Consider the following 16,746-nt stretch of genomic DNA (forward strand, 5'->3'; position numbering starts at 1 on the left):
TATATATGTCTATGCCTAGGTACACTATATATGTCTATGCCTAGGTACACTATATATGTCTATGCCTAGGTACAATATATATGTCTATGCCTAGGTACAATATATATGTCTATACCTAGGTACAATAATGTCTATGCCTAGGTACACTATATATGTCTATGCCTAGGTACAATATATGTCTATGCCTAGGTACAATATATATATCTATGTCTAGGTACAATATACATGTCTATGCCTAGGTACAATTTATATGTCTATGCCCAGGTACAATATATATGTCTATGCCTAGGTACAATATATATGGCCATGCCTAGGTACAATAAAAAGCACTTCAGGTAATCCAGTCTTTTCTAGACTTTATTAGGTGGAAATGCTTTTTGCAAAATATTTCTAGTTACACCTTTCAACATGAATAGTAATTTTACTATTACAAACTTGTACATAGATATTGCTTTTACTACATGAAACACTTGTAAACTCTCAATATCATGTTATATCACCCGATACCCAACATTCCACCTTACACATGACATCTTCGTCCATTGCATGAACCTACTGGATTGAAAACTTCTCTGGTTGTGATCTTGATGATCTATTTTAATACTTTGTCTTAGATCACCAGCTGTTAAAAGATGTCTCCCGGGATGTATTTGGCTATGATAAGGGTGATTCTATGTTCGATTTTAATCAGATTGGACGATTGTACATAGATTAAATACCTACCACTATTACTTTCAGCTAAAACAGTATTTCTGCTAACGTTACTTTTCATCTTATGTAATATATTTTTTCTGCCGAATGATACGTACAGCAACAAAGGGAAATATTTTCATCCACACTTCTTATAGTGAAAGTCTCTAAAGGATAGAACCACATGTAAATACCCAAATAACGACTTTATTAGAATGTCTATGATACACCGGATGCTACCTAACATTAGGTCTGTTATAACTTCTGACAATGTTATACTCGTTCTGGGTATCCTCATACTCACAGCTTGTGAAATCGGCACTGAATCCCATATTCTGTACGTCATGGTCTGTGCGGAATTTTATTATCATGTAACGGTTGTGACTGCGATATTGTGCGCCTGTCTGATTCCCTGAAAGACTAGCACGGTACATGGATGTCTTCTCTGACATTCCTCCAACCAAAATATCAACAATGTCCCGGTCCTTCTCTGTTTCAAAGGTATTGAACTAAAATAAAAAGATAATTTAACATAAATATCCTTGTTTTATTCGAAGTTTGATTCATGGAGAATTTATCTTCTATCATTTAAATGTTGGCAGTTAGGAAAAAACAATACCCTAGCCCTTGGGACAATACTACAAATGTATTTTACTATGCAGCAATACATAAGGAAGGATAAACCCACATCTTACCGTGAGGAATATATCTATCGTATGTCGAACCCACACCCTTACCTTGAGGAAAATATATAAAGTAGGACAAACCCACACCCTTACCTTGAGGAAAATATATACAGTAGGACAAACCCACACCTTACCTTGAGGAAAATATATAAAGTAGTACGAACCCACACCCTTACCTTGAGGAAAATATATAAAGTATGTCAAACCCACCCCCTTACCTTGAGGAAAAAATATAAAGTAGAACAAACCCACACCTTCCCTTGAGGAAAATATATAAAGTAGTACAAAGCCACACCTTGCCTTGAGGAAAATATATAAAGTATGTCAAACCCACACCCTTACCTTTAGGAAAATATATAAAGTAGAACAAACCCACACCTTCCCTTGAGGAAAATATATAAAGTAGAACAATCCTACGCCTTACCTTGAGGAAAATATATAAAGTAGAACAAACCCACACCTTACCTTGAGGAAAAAATATAAAGTAGAACAAACCCACACCTTACCTTGAGGAAAAAATATAAAGTAGAACAAACCCACACCTTCCCTTGAGGAAAATATATAAAGGAGTACAAAGCCACACCTTACCTTGAGGAAAATATATAAAGTATGACAAACCCACACCTTACCTTGAGGAAAATATATAAAGTATGTCAATCCCACACCTTACCTTGAGGAAAATATATAAAGGAGGACAAGCCCACACCCGTACCTTGAGGAAAATATATACAGTATGACAAACCCACACCTTACCTTGAGGAAAATATATACAGTATGTCAAACCCACACCTCACCTTGAGGAAAATATATAAAGTATGTCAAACCCACACCCTTACCTTGAGGAAAAAATATAAAGTAGAACAAACCCACACCGTACCTTGAGGAAAATATATAAAGTATGTCAAACCCACCCCCTTACCTTGAGGAAAAAATATAAAGTAGAACAAACCCACACCTTCCCTTGAGGAAAATATATAAAGTAGTACAAAGCCACACCTTGCCTTGAGGAAAATATATAAAGTATGTCAAACCCACACCCTTACCTTTAGGAAAATATATAAAGTAGAACAAACCCACACCTTCCCTTGAGGAAAATATATAAAGGAGTACAAAGCCACACCTTACCTTGAGGAAAATATATAAAGTATGACAAACCCACACCCTTACCTTGAGTAAAATATATAAAGTATGTCAAACCCACACCCTTATCTTGAGGAAAATATATAAAGTAGGACAAACCCACACATTCACCTTGAGGAAAATATATAAAGTAGAACAAACCCACACCTTCCCTTGAGGAAAATATATAAAGTAGTACAAAGCCACACCTTGCCTTGAGGAAAATATATAAAGTATGTCAAACCCACCCCCTTACCTTGAGGAAAAAATATAAAGTAGAACAAACCCACACCTTCCCTTGAGGAAAATATATAAAGTAGTACAAAGCCACACCTTGCCTTGAGGAAAATATATAAAGTATGTCAAACCCACACCCTTACCTTTAGGAAAATATATAAAGTAGAACAAACCCACACCTTCCCTTGAGGAAAATATATAAAGTAGTACAAAGCCACACCTTACCTTGAGGAAAATATATAAAGTATGTCAAACCCACACCTTACCTTGAGGAAAATATATAAAGGAGGACAAGCCCACACCCGTACCTTGAGGAAAATATATACAGTATGACAAACCCACACCTTACCTTGAGGAAAATATATAAAGTATGTCAAACCCGTACCTTACCTTGAGGAAAATATATACAGTAGGACAAACCCACACCCTTACCTTGAGGAAAATATATACAGTAGGACAAACCCACACCTCACCTTGAGGAAAATATATACAGTATGTCAAACCCACACCCTTACCTTGAGGAAAATATATACAGTAGGACAAACCCACACCTCACCTTGAGGAAAATATATAAAGTATGTCAAACCCACACCCTTATCTTGAGGAACATATATAAAGTAGGACAAACCCACACCCTTACCTTGAGAAAAATATATTAAGTATGTCAAACCCATACCTTACCTTGAGGAAAATATATAAAGTATGTCAAACCCACACCCTTACCTTAAGGAAAATATATAAAGTAGGACAAACCCACACCCTCACCTTGAGGAAAATATATACAGTATGTCAAACCCACACCCTTACCTTGAGAAAAATATATAAAGTATTTCAAACCCATACCTTACCTTGAGGAAAATAGATAAAGTATGTCAAACCCACACCCTTATCTTGAGGAACATATATAAAGTAGGACAAACCCATATCTCCCCTTGAGGTAAATATATAAAGTATGTCAAACCCACACCCTTATCTTGAGGAAAATATATAAAAATATATTAAGTATGTCAAACCCACACCCTTATCTTGAGGAAAATATATAAAGTAGTACAAACCCACACCCTTACCTTAAGGAAAATATATAAAGTAGGACAAACCCATATCTCACCTTGAGGTAAATATATAAAGTATGTCAAACCCACATCTTACCTTGAGGAAAATATATAAAATAGTACAAACCCACACCTTACCTTGAGGAAAATATATAAAATAGGACAATCCCACACCTTACCTTGAGGAAAATATATAAAGTATGTCAAACCCACACCTTACCTTGAGGAAAATATATAAAGTATGTCAAACCCACACCTTACCTTGAGGAAAATATATAAAGTAGTACAAACCCACACCCTTACCTTGAGGAAAATATATAAAGTAGGACAAACCCATATCTCACCTTGAGGTAAATATATAAAGTATGTCAAACCCACATCTTACCTTGAGGAAAATATATAAAGTATGTCAAACCCACACCCTTACCTTGAGGAAAATATATAAAGTAGGACAAACCCACACCTTACCTTGAGGAAAATATATAAAGTATGTCAAACCCACACCTTACCTTGAGGAAAATATATAAAGTATGTCAAACCCACACCTTACCTTGAGGAAAATATATAAAGTAGTACAAACCCACACCCTTACCTTGAGGAAAATATATAAAGTAGGACAAACCCATATCTCACCTTGAGGTAAATATATAAAGTATGTCAAACCCACATCTTACCTTGAGGAAAATATATAAAGTATGTCAAACCCACACCCTTACCTTGAGGAAAATATATAAAGTATGTCAAACCCACACCTTACCTTGAGGAAAATATATAAAGTAGTACAAACCCACACCCTTACCTTGAGGAAAATATATAAAGTAGGACAAACCCATATCTCACCTTGAGGTAAATATATAAAGTATGTCAAACCCACATCTTACCTTGAGGAAAATATATAAAGTATGTCAAACCCACACCCTTACCTTGAGGAAAATATATAAAGTATGTCAAACCCACACCTTACCTTGAGGAAAATATATAAAGTAGGTCAAACCCACACCTTACCTTGAGGAAAATATATAAAGTAGTACAAACCCACACCCTTACCTTGAGGAAAATATATAAAGTAGGACAAACCCACACCTCACCTTGAGGAAAATATATACAGTATGTCAAACCCACACCTCACCTTGAGGAAAATATATACAGTATGTCAAACCCACACCTTACCTTGAGGAAAATATATACAGTATGTCAAACCCACATCTTACCTTGAGGAAAAATATATACAGTATGTCAAACCCACACCTTACCTTGAGGAAAATATATACAGTATGTCAAACCCATACCTCACCTTGAGGAAAATATATAAAGTAGGACAAATCCACACCTTGCCTTGAGGAAAATATATAAAGTAGAACAAACCCACACCTTACCTTGAGGAAAATATATACAGTATGTCAAACCCACACCTCTCCTTGAGGAAAATATATACAGTATGTCAAACCCACACCTTTACCTTGAGGAAAATATATAAAGTATGTCAAACCCACACACTTACCTTGAGGAAAATATTAAGTAGAACAAACCCACACCTGACCTTGAGGAAAATATATACAGTATGTCAAACCCACACCTCTCCTTGAGGAAAATATATACAGTATGTCAAACCCACACCTTACCTTGAAGAAAATATATACAGTATGTCAAACCCACACCCCTACCTTGAGGAACTCAAGTTAAGCAGGATAAAACTAGCACACTCACCTTGATAAAGACATTACAACCCTCAGATCCTACAATGGTCCACATACAAGAGCTTGTCTGTGCATAAAAGCTCGGGTAGTTTTGACTTTGTATTAAACCGGTTGTTGCTTCATATTTGTACATACATCTGCTGGCTGAAAAAAAAGAGGAAATTCTAAATCAATTATTTATAGTGGTGAAAGGTTTCTGTCCATAGGTTGTGTATGTGCCATAATCTACTTCATACGAGCGCGATGGTGAGCTGTATATAAATGTTGACCGATCATAAGTCTGGCTACAGCAGCCGTGTTATCCAATTAGGAAGCAGAAATTTAAGACAGTTCCCACGGCTATAATTCATCAGTATACCTTTTGATTAAAACGGATAACACCTTAATTCTGACCAATCAGAAGCGAAGCCACGGTGGACATCTTTAGCTTAATCCGACAAGATTTGTAGTTTTACCGATCAGAGGTCAGTCAGTGGTTGCCATCTTGTCAGAAGTCACGATAGTGACATAACACAAAATAATTCTATATACATCGGAGACTGATTTACTATCGACTAATGAGAAACGTATCCATTGAGTATATCTGTAATGGGATGGACAAACCCAACAGTGTTACAACATGGTAAGACAGACGATTCTAGGATCATTGACTTACAAAGACAGCTAAATAGTTGACGCTACATTGACTAACAAAGATAGCTATATAGGTGACGATACATTGACTGACAAAGATAACTATATAGGTGACGCTACATTGACTGACAAAGATAGCTATATAGGTGACGCTACATTGACTTACACAGATAATTATATAGCTGACGCTACATTGACTTACAAACATAGCTATATAGGTGACGCTATATTGACTAATAAAGATAACTATATAGGTGACGCTACACTGACTAACAAAGATAACTATATAGGTGACGCTACATTGACTTACACAGATAACTATATAGGTGACGCTATATTGACTGACATAGATAACTATATAGGTGACGCTACATTGACTTACACAGATAACTATATAGGTGACGCTATATTGACTGACATAGATAACTATATAGGTGACGCTACATTGACTTACACAGATAACTATATAGGTGACGCTATATTGACTGACATAGATAACTATATAGGTGACGCTATATTGACTAACAAAGATAACTATAAAGGTGACGCTACACTGACTAACAAAGATAACTATATAGGTGACGCTATATTGACTGACACAGATAACTATATAGGTGACGCTACATTGACTTACACACATAACTATATAGGTGACGCTATATTGACTGACACAGATAACTATATAGGTGACGCTACATTGACTTACACTGATAACTATATAGGTGACGCTATATTGACTGACAAAGATAATTATATAGGTGACGCTACATTTACTTACACAGCTAACTATATAGGTGACGATACATTGACTTACAAACATAGCTATATAGGTGACGCTACACTGGCTAACACAGATAACTATATAGGTGACGCTACATTGACTAACAAAGATAGCCATATAGGTGACGATACATTGACTGACACAGATAACTATATAGGTGACGCTACACTGACTAACACAGATAACTATATATGTGACGATACATTGACTGACATAGATAACTATATAGGTGACGCTACATTGTCTTACAAAGATAGCTATATAGGTGACGCTATATTGACTGATAAAGATAACTATATAGGTGACGCTACATTGACTGACACAGATAACTATAAAGGTGACGCTACATTGACTGACAAACATAATTATATAGGTGACGCTACATTGACTGACACAGATAATTATATAGGTGACGCTACATTGACTTACACAGATAACTCTATATGTGACGCTACATTGACTGAAAAAGATTACTATATAGATGACGGTACATTGACTGACACAGATAATTATATAGGTGACGCTACATTGACTTACACAGATAAGTATATAGGTGACGCTACATTGACTTACACAGATAACTCTATAGGTGACGCTACATTGACTATATTGACTTACACAGATAACTATATAGGTGACGCTACATTGACTGATAAAGATAACTATATAGGAGACGCTACATTGACTGACACAGATAACTATATAGATGACGCTACATTGACTTACAAAGATAACTATATAGGTGACGCTACATTGACCGACAAAGATAACTATAAAGGTGACGCTACATTGACTTACACAGATAACTATAAAGGTGACGCTACACTGACTAACAAAGATACCTATATAGGTGACGCTATATTGACTGACAAAGATAATTATATAGGTGACGCTACATTTACTTACACAGCTAACTATATAGGTGACGATACATTGACTTACAAACATAGCTATATAGGTGACGCTACACTGGCTTACACAGATAACTATATAGGTGACGCTACATTGACTTACACAGATAAGTATATAGGTGACGCTACATTGACTGAAAAAGATTACTATATAGATGACGCTACATTGACTGACACAGATAATTATATAGATGACGCTACATTGACTTCATTGACTTACACAGAAAACTATATAGGTGACGCTACATTGACTGACACAGATAACTATAAAGGTGACGCTACATTGACTGACAAACATAATTATATAGATGACGCTACATTGACTGACACAGATAACTATAAAGGCGACGCTACATTGACTGATAAAGATAACTATATAGGTGACGCTACACTGACTAACACAGATAACTATATATGTGACGATACATTGACTGACATAGATAACTATATAGGTGACGCTACATTGACTTACACTGATAACTATATAGGTGACGCTATATTGACTGACATAGATAACTATATAGGTGACGCTACATTGACTTACACACATAACTATATAGGTGACGCTATATTGACTGACAAAGATAATTATATAGGTGACGCTACATTTACTTACACAGCTAACTATATAGGTGACGATACATTGACTTACAAACATAGCTATATAGGTGACGCTACACTGGCTTACACAGATAACTATATAGGTGACGCTACATTGACTTACACAGATAACTCTATATGTGACGCTACATTGACTGAAAAAGATTACTATATAGATGACGGTACATTGACTGACACAGATAATTATATAGGTGACGCTACATTGACTTACACAGATAACTATAAAGGTGACGCTACAATGGCTGACAAACATAATTATATAGGTGACGCTATATTGACTGACACAGATAACTATATAGGTGACGCTACATTGACTGACACAGATAACTATATAGGTGACTCTACATTGACTTACACAGATAACTATATAGGTGACGCTATATTGACTGACACAGATAACTATAAAGGTGACGCTACATTGACTGACACAGATAACTATAAAGGCGACGCTACATTGACTGATAAAGATAACTATATAGGAGACGCTACATTGACTGACACAGATAACTATATAGATGACGCTACATTGACTTACAAAGATAACTATATAGGTGACGCTACATTGACTAACAAAGATAGCTATATAGGTGACGATACATTGACTGACATAGATAACTATATAGGTGACGCTACATTGACTTACACTGATAACTATATAGGTGACGCTATATTGACTGACAAAGATAATTATATAGGTGACGCTACATTTACTTACACAGCTAACTATATAGGTGACGATACATTGACTTACAAACATAGCTATATAGGTGACGCTACACTGGCTAACACAGATAACTATATAGGTGACGCTACATTGACTTACACAGATAACTCTATAGGTGACGCTACATTGACTGAAAAAGATTACTATATAGATGACGCTACATTGACTGACACAGATAATTATATAGGTGACGATACATTGACTTACACAGATAACTATATAGGGGACGCTACATTGACTTACAAAGATAACTATAAAGGAGACGCTACATTGACTGAAAAAGATTACTATATAGATGACGCTACGTTGACTGACACAGATAACTATAAAGGCGACGCTACATTGACTATATTGACTTACACAGATAACTAAATAGGTGACGCTACACTGACCAACACAGATAACTATAAAGGCGACGCTACATTGACTGACAAACATAATCATGTAGATGACGCTACATTGACTTACACAGATAACTATAAAGGTGACGCTACAATGGCTGACAAACATAATTATATAGGTGACGCTACATTGACTGACACAGATAACTATAAAGGTGACGCTACATTGGCTTACACAGATAACTATATAGGTGACGCTACATTGACTTACACAGATAAGTATATAGGTGACGCTACATTGACTGAAAAAGATTGCTATATAGATGACGCTTCATTGACTTACACAGATACAGAATGTAACTATATAGGTGACGCTATATTGACTGACACAGATAATTATACAGATGACGCTACATTGACTTACAAAGATAGCTATATAGGTGACGCTATATTGACTGACATAGATAGCTATATAGGTGACGCTATATTGACTGACAAAGATAACTATATAGGTGACGCTACATTGACTTACACAGATAACTATATAGGTGACGCTACATTGACTGACAAAGATAACTATAAAGGTGACGCTACATTGACTGACAAACATAATTATATAGATGACGCTACATTGACTGACACAGATAACTATAAAGGTGACGCTACATTGACTGATAAAGATAACTATATAGGTGACGCTACATTGACTTACACAGAAAACTATATAGGTGACGCTACATTGACTGACAAAGATAACTATAAAGGTGACGCTACATTGACTGACAAACATAATTATATAGATGACGCTACATTGACTGACACAGATAACTATAAAGGTGACGCTACATTGACTGATAAAGATAGCTATATAGGTGACGCTACATTGACTGACAAAGATAACTATATAGGTGACGCTACAATGACTGACACAGATAACTATAAAGGTGACGCTATATTGACTGACACAGATAACTATATAGGTGACGCTACATTGACTTACACAGATAACTATATAGGTGACGCTGCATTGATTGACAAAGATAGCTATATAGGTGACGCTTCAATGTCTGACACAGATAACTATAAAGGTGACGCTACATTGACTGACACAGATAATTATATAGATGACGCTACATTGACTGACACAGATAATTATATAGGTGACGCTACATTGACTTACACAGATAACTATATAGGTGACGCTGCATTGACTGACAAAGATAACTATATAGGTGGCGCTACATTGACTGACAAAGATAACAATATAGGTGACGCTACCTTGACTGACAAATATAACTATATAGTTGACGCTACATTGACTTACACAGATAACTATATAGGTGACGCTGCATTGACTGACAAAGATAGCTATATAGGTGACGCTACATTGACTGAGAAAGATAACTATATAGGTGACGCTACATTGACTTACACAGATAACTATATAGGTGACGCTACATTGACTTACACAGATAACTATATAGGTGACGCTACATTGACTTACACAGATAACTATATAGGTGACGCTACATTGACTTACACAGATAACTATATAGGTGACGCTACATTGACTTACACAGATAACTATATAGGTGACGCTACATTGACTTACACAGATAACTATATAGGTGACGCTACATTGACTTACACAGATAACTATATAGGTGACGCTACATTGACTTACACAGATAACTATATAGGTGACGCTACATTGACTTACACAGATAACTATATAGGTGACGCTACATTGACTTACACAGATAACTATATAGGTGACGCTACATTGACTTACACAGATAACTATATAGGTGACGCTACATTGACTTACACAGATAACTATATAGGTGACGCTACATTGACTTACACAGATAACTATATAGGTGACGCTACATTGACTTACACAGATAACTATATAGGTGACGATACATTGACTTACACAGATAACTATATAGGTGACGATACATTGACTGACACAGATAATTATAAAGGTGACGCTACATTGACTGATAAAGATAACTATATAGGTGACGCTACATTGACTAACAAAGATAATTATAAAGGTGACGCTATATTGACTGATAAAGACAGCTATATAGGTGACGCTACATTGACTAACAAAGATAACTATAAAGGTGACGCTACATTGACTTACACAGATAACTATATAGGTGACGCTACATTGACTTACAAAGATAATTATAAAGGTGACGCTATATTGACTGATAAAGATAACTATATAGGTGACGCTACATTGACTAACAAAGATAATTATAAAGGTGACGCTATATTGACTGATAAAGATAACTATATAGGCGACGATACATTGACTGATAAAGATAACTATATAGGTGACGCTACACTGACTAACAAAGATAATTATATAGATGACGCTACATTGACTTACACCAGATAACTATATATGTGACACTACATTGACTTACAAACATAGCTATATAGGTGACGCTACACTGGCTAACACAGATAACTATATAGGTGACGCTACATTGACTTACACAGATAACTATATAGGTGACGCTACATTGACTTACACAGATAATTATATAGGTGACGCTATATTGACTGACAAAGATAACTATATAGGTGACGCTACATTGACTGACAAAGATAACTATAAAGGTGACGCTACATTGACTGACAAAGATAATTATATAGGTGACGCTACTTTAACTTACACAGCCTGTTATAAGTAATTTAAATACGACCCTCACAAATGATTTTCAAGGTTATATTTTAAATTCATTAATGTTGTACAATCTCTAATATGATTGGCTATATTAAACATTTTATATCAATAATTCAGTGTAACTTTTTCTAACTATTTCTGTATGTGGTTTGGTAGTGTGAGACATCCTCGTGACCTTGACCTCAAAAAACTGTAGTAATTGCGGGATAATATTGATATCAATAGGCTATTGTAGAGCTACTCCGCGAAAGTGATTAATTCACACTGATAGCATACTTTGTTTTATATTCAAAGGACACTATGTATACATTGTACGTCTTAGAATATTTCTCTCGGTAATGTAAAAATTGGTCCCTTAAAACTATTCTGACTGTCTGTTCTCATACCACTAACGCATTGTGGAAACAGGTAATATGAGATGTATGCATGATAATCACCAATTCTTCCTTCTAAAAGTATATATTGCAATTTCTTGCAAGGAGGAGGAGGAGGAGGAGGAGGGGGAGGGGGAGGAGGGGGACTTACAACAGTCAATCTCGTCAGAGTTGTCTCCACAGTCATCGACACCGTCACACACCCACAGGTTATTGACACAGCCGCCGCTGGCACAGTGAAGAGTATCTACAAAGTAATGTAATTATTATTAACTAAAGTATAATAAAAATGAAAATATCTACATACAGATATCATTATCAGTGGACACAGCTAAAGTACACTAACAGTAAATGTATCTACATACACATATCATTATCAGTGGAAACAACTAAAGTATACTAACAGTGAAAGTATCTACATACAGATATCATTATCAGTGGACACAGCTAAAGGACACTAACAGTAAATGTATCTACATGCACATATCATTATCAGTGGACACAGCTAAATTACACTAACAGTAAATGTATCTACATGCACATATCATTATCAGTGGAAACCACTAAAGTATACTAACAGTGAAAGTATCTCCATACAGATATCAATCTCAGTAGAAAAAACTTAAGTATACTCACAATGAATGTATCTAAATAGAGATATAATTAGCAGTGGAAACAACTAAAGTATACTAACAGTGAAAGTATCTACATACAGATATCAATATCAGTAGAAACAACTTAAGTATACTCACAATGAAAGTATCTAAATAGAGATATAATTAGCAGTGGAAACAACTAAAGTATACTAACAGTGAAATTATCTACATACAGATATCATTATCAGTGGGAATAACTAAAGTATACTAACAATGAAAGTATCTACATACAGATATCATTATCAGTGGGAATAACTAAAGTATACTAACAATGAAAGTATCTACATACAGATATCATTATCAGTGGGAATAACTAAAGTATACTAACAATGAAAGTATCTACATACAGATATCATTATCAGTGGGAATAACTAAAGTATACTAACAATGAAAGTATCTACATACAGATATCATTATCAGTGGAAGCAACTACAGTATACTTACACTGAAAGTATCTACATACAGATATCATTATTAGCAGAAACAACTAAAGTTTCCTAACACTGAAAGTATCTACATACAGATATCATTATCAGTGAAAACAACTAAAATATACTAACAGTGAAAGTATCTATATACAGATATCAGTATCAGTGGAAATAACTAAAGTATACTTTCACTGAAAGTATATACATACAGATATCATTATCAGTAGAAACAATTACAGTATACTTACACTGAAAGTATCTACATACAGATATCATAATCAGTAGAAACAACTAAAATATACTAACAGTGAAAGTATCTACATACAGATATCATTATCAGCAGAAACAACTAAAGTTTACTAACAGTGAAAGTATCTACATACAGATATCATTATCAGTGGAAACAACTAAAGTATACTAACAGTGAAAGTATCTACATACAGATATCATTATCAGTGGAAACTACTAAAGTTCACTAACAGTGAAAGTATCTACATACAGATATCATTATCAGTGGAAACAACTAAAGTATACTAACAATAAAAGTATCTTCATACATATATCATTATCAGTAAACAACTAAAGTATACTAACAGTGAAAGTATCTACATACATATATCATTATCAGTGAAAACAACTAAAGTTCACTAACAGTGAAAGTATCTACATACAGATATCATTATCAGCAGAAACAACTAAAGTATACTAACAGTGAAAGTATCTACATACATACAGCTGAGGAACTGCTTGACCACTGACCACAAGACCAGCTCAGACCAGGTAACTTTCTGTCTGGCCAATGACCAAAAGACCAGCTAAGGTCCTGTCTGTCCACTGACCAGGAGATCAGCTAACATACTGTCTAACCACTGACCAGAAGACCAGCTAACATACTGTCTGACCACTGACCAGGAGACCAGCTAACATACTGTCTGACCACTGAACAGAAAACAAGCTAAGGTCCTGTCTGACCACTGACCAGAAGACCAACTTACATACTGTCTGACCACTGACCACTGACCAGGAGACCAGCTAACATACTGTCTGACCACTGTCCACTGACCAGGAGACCAGCTAACATACTGTCTGACCACTGACCAGAAGACAAGCTAAGGTCCTGTCTGACCACTGACCAGAAAACAAGGCTAAACATTATGAGTCCGTTGACCGATGGTTCTATTGTACTTACTTGTTGGGCAAGACATTCTCTCACAAACGTAAGCCATTTTTTCATCACATTTTCCAAGTTTGTCAGAGAATTCACTTCCATCTCTCATGGTATAAACACAGTCTCCGGAAGTGACGAGTGGGTTGCGGATACTCCATCGGCCCTCATACAGGGAGGCTGGTTCATTGTTCCATTTAGCTCCGTATGTATTAGTATCCAGAATACCTATTCTGCTCATTCCTACAAAAGGCAGATTTTCTCATAGTTATGATATAACAATCACAGATTTCTGCAGCAGTCTGACGTCACGTTATATTTGTACTGTTTACATGTCGAGTTTCTTTCTTGTGTTTGGCTAATTGAAAAGTTATTATAGATCCAAATATGATAAATAATGGTAAGCCGGTGTTAAATCAAAAACGTTCCCTTTACTGTAACAGTTAACTGTTACTCTATATACCAGACTGCTCAAGAACACATTACGATGCAGTATATCATGTTTTAGTTAAACAAGTAAAATTCATTGATAACGAACTGCCCCGGAACATTTACCAGTCCAAAACATCTGCACATCACTGTTGTTGACGAAGTTTCCCACTTGAGTTCTGATGTCGTAGTCCTTCACCTCCACCAGGCGGGAGCCGGACCTACACAAATAATAGGACTTCAATTATCACATACGTCCAATACGGTCATCACCATCTTACAAAACATATGGTAGCAACTTCTGAACATCAAATCGTGTTCAAACATTGAACAAACTAAAACATTCTTATTGACAACTTTAAAATGTCTTGAAAAAATGAAACTGAATTTATGGAGACACAAGTTCGTTTAGACAAAGATTCTACGTCAGCTGCCTTACCCTTGACATGCTGTCGATGCTGTTTCCCATGTGTTCCTTAAAGTGGCCTCTGAACCAAACAATTTGTAACATTTTGAGCCGAGATTTGTCCAACCTGTCAAAGGAAATCATAATGTGTATAAGCTTTGTCTATATTCAAAAATGTAAAAGGTGTCATTGTTATTGTCAATATATGTGTTTACTTCTTCCAAAAACGTTTTTATCCTGTGAAGGTTCTGAAACAACACCTTTAAACAAAAGCCATGGATTTCTGCTTCACATATCAGAGGCATCAAGCAGGATATGTTGTGTGAAACATTTCAACAGGTCGGAAGCTATTTTAAGAAGTGTTAACATCTTTGACCCCTAGACGTGATTATCAGAAGCGAATTGACAGGAACTTAAGCATTTGTTTCTTCTCGATGTGACCTTAACCTTGGGAAAATGTAAGTATAATTTTCTAAGGAAAAACACTGTTATATCATTCTGTTGTCAATATGAGTCATATCATTGCTATTTATAAACATATCATTGCTATGTATAAACATATCATTGCTATTTATAAACATATCATTGCTATGTATAGATATGTTAAAGTAGAGGGAAACAAATTCGTATTTGATATTTAAAAACTTACTATTGTACATTGTAATTCTTAAAAGCTTTATATGATGGTACCGCTAAACCAAACAGAAGTATACGTTCTATATAATGATAGGACAATAGGACAACACGATACAGCAACTCACTCACATCAACAGGGCGAAGACAACATGTGTATAAACAAGGAATTCGATAGTAAATAATTAAAATAGAAACTTATCAAAAAGAAGAAGAAAATGAAAGGTAAGGTAGCCATCCTTTACCCGAACAACATAGAGGCTTCCTTTAAAAGATACTCGAGCTACATAGAGGCTTCCTCTAATATATACTACAGCTACACAGAGGCTTCCTCTAATATATATTACAGCTCCACATAGGCTTCCTCTAATAGACACTACAGCTACATAGAGGCTTCCTCTAATAGACACTACAGCTACACAGAGGCTTCCTCTAATAGACACTACAGCTACACAGAGG

The 16,746-nt window shown here is 35.4% G+C and overlaps 1 protein-coding gene across 1 annotated transcript in view; it reads right to left on the reverse strand.

The window, feature by feature from the left end:
- LOC110466363 (sushi, von Willebrand factor type A, EGF and pentraxin domain-containing protein 1-like) overlaps positions 1 to 16,746 on the reverse strand; it is a 107,784-nt gene that overhangs the window by 70,788 nt on the left and 20,250 nt on the right. Inside the window, exons 3-8 of the mRNA XM_021522811.1 lie at positions 15,688 to 15,781; positions 15,375 to 15,469; positions 14,844 to 15,062; positions 12,722 to 12,817; positions 5,492 to 5,625; positions 995 to 1,199 (exon numbers count right to left, since the gene is read on the reverse strand). Of these exons, the coding sequence (XP_021378486.1) occupies positions 995 to 1,199; positions 5,492 to 5,625; positions 12,722 to 12,817; positions 14,844 to 15,062; positions 15,375 to 15,469; positions 15,688 to 15,781 (843 nt within the window). The remainder of the gene's footprint in view (positions 1 to 994; positions 1,200 to 5,491; positions 5,626 to 12,721; positions 12,818 to 14,843; positions 15,063 to 15,374; positions 15,470 to 15,687; positions 15,782 to 16,746) is intronic.

This window comes from Mizuhopecten yessoensis, unplaced genomic scaffold (assembly GCF_002113885.1).
Source record: "Mizuhopecten yessoensis strain PY_sf001 unplaced genomic scaffold, ASM211388v2 scaffold1669, whole genome shotgun sequence".
In the NCBI taxonomy this organism is placed as follows: Eukaryota; Metazoa; Mollusca; class Bivalvia; order Pectinida; family Pectinidae; genus Mizuhopecten; species Mizuhopecten yessoensis.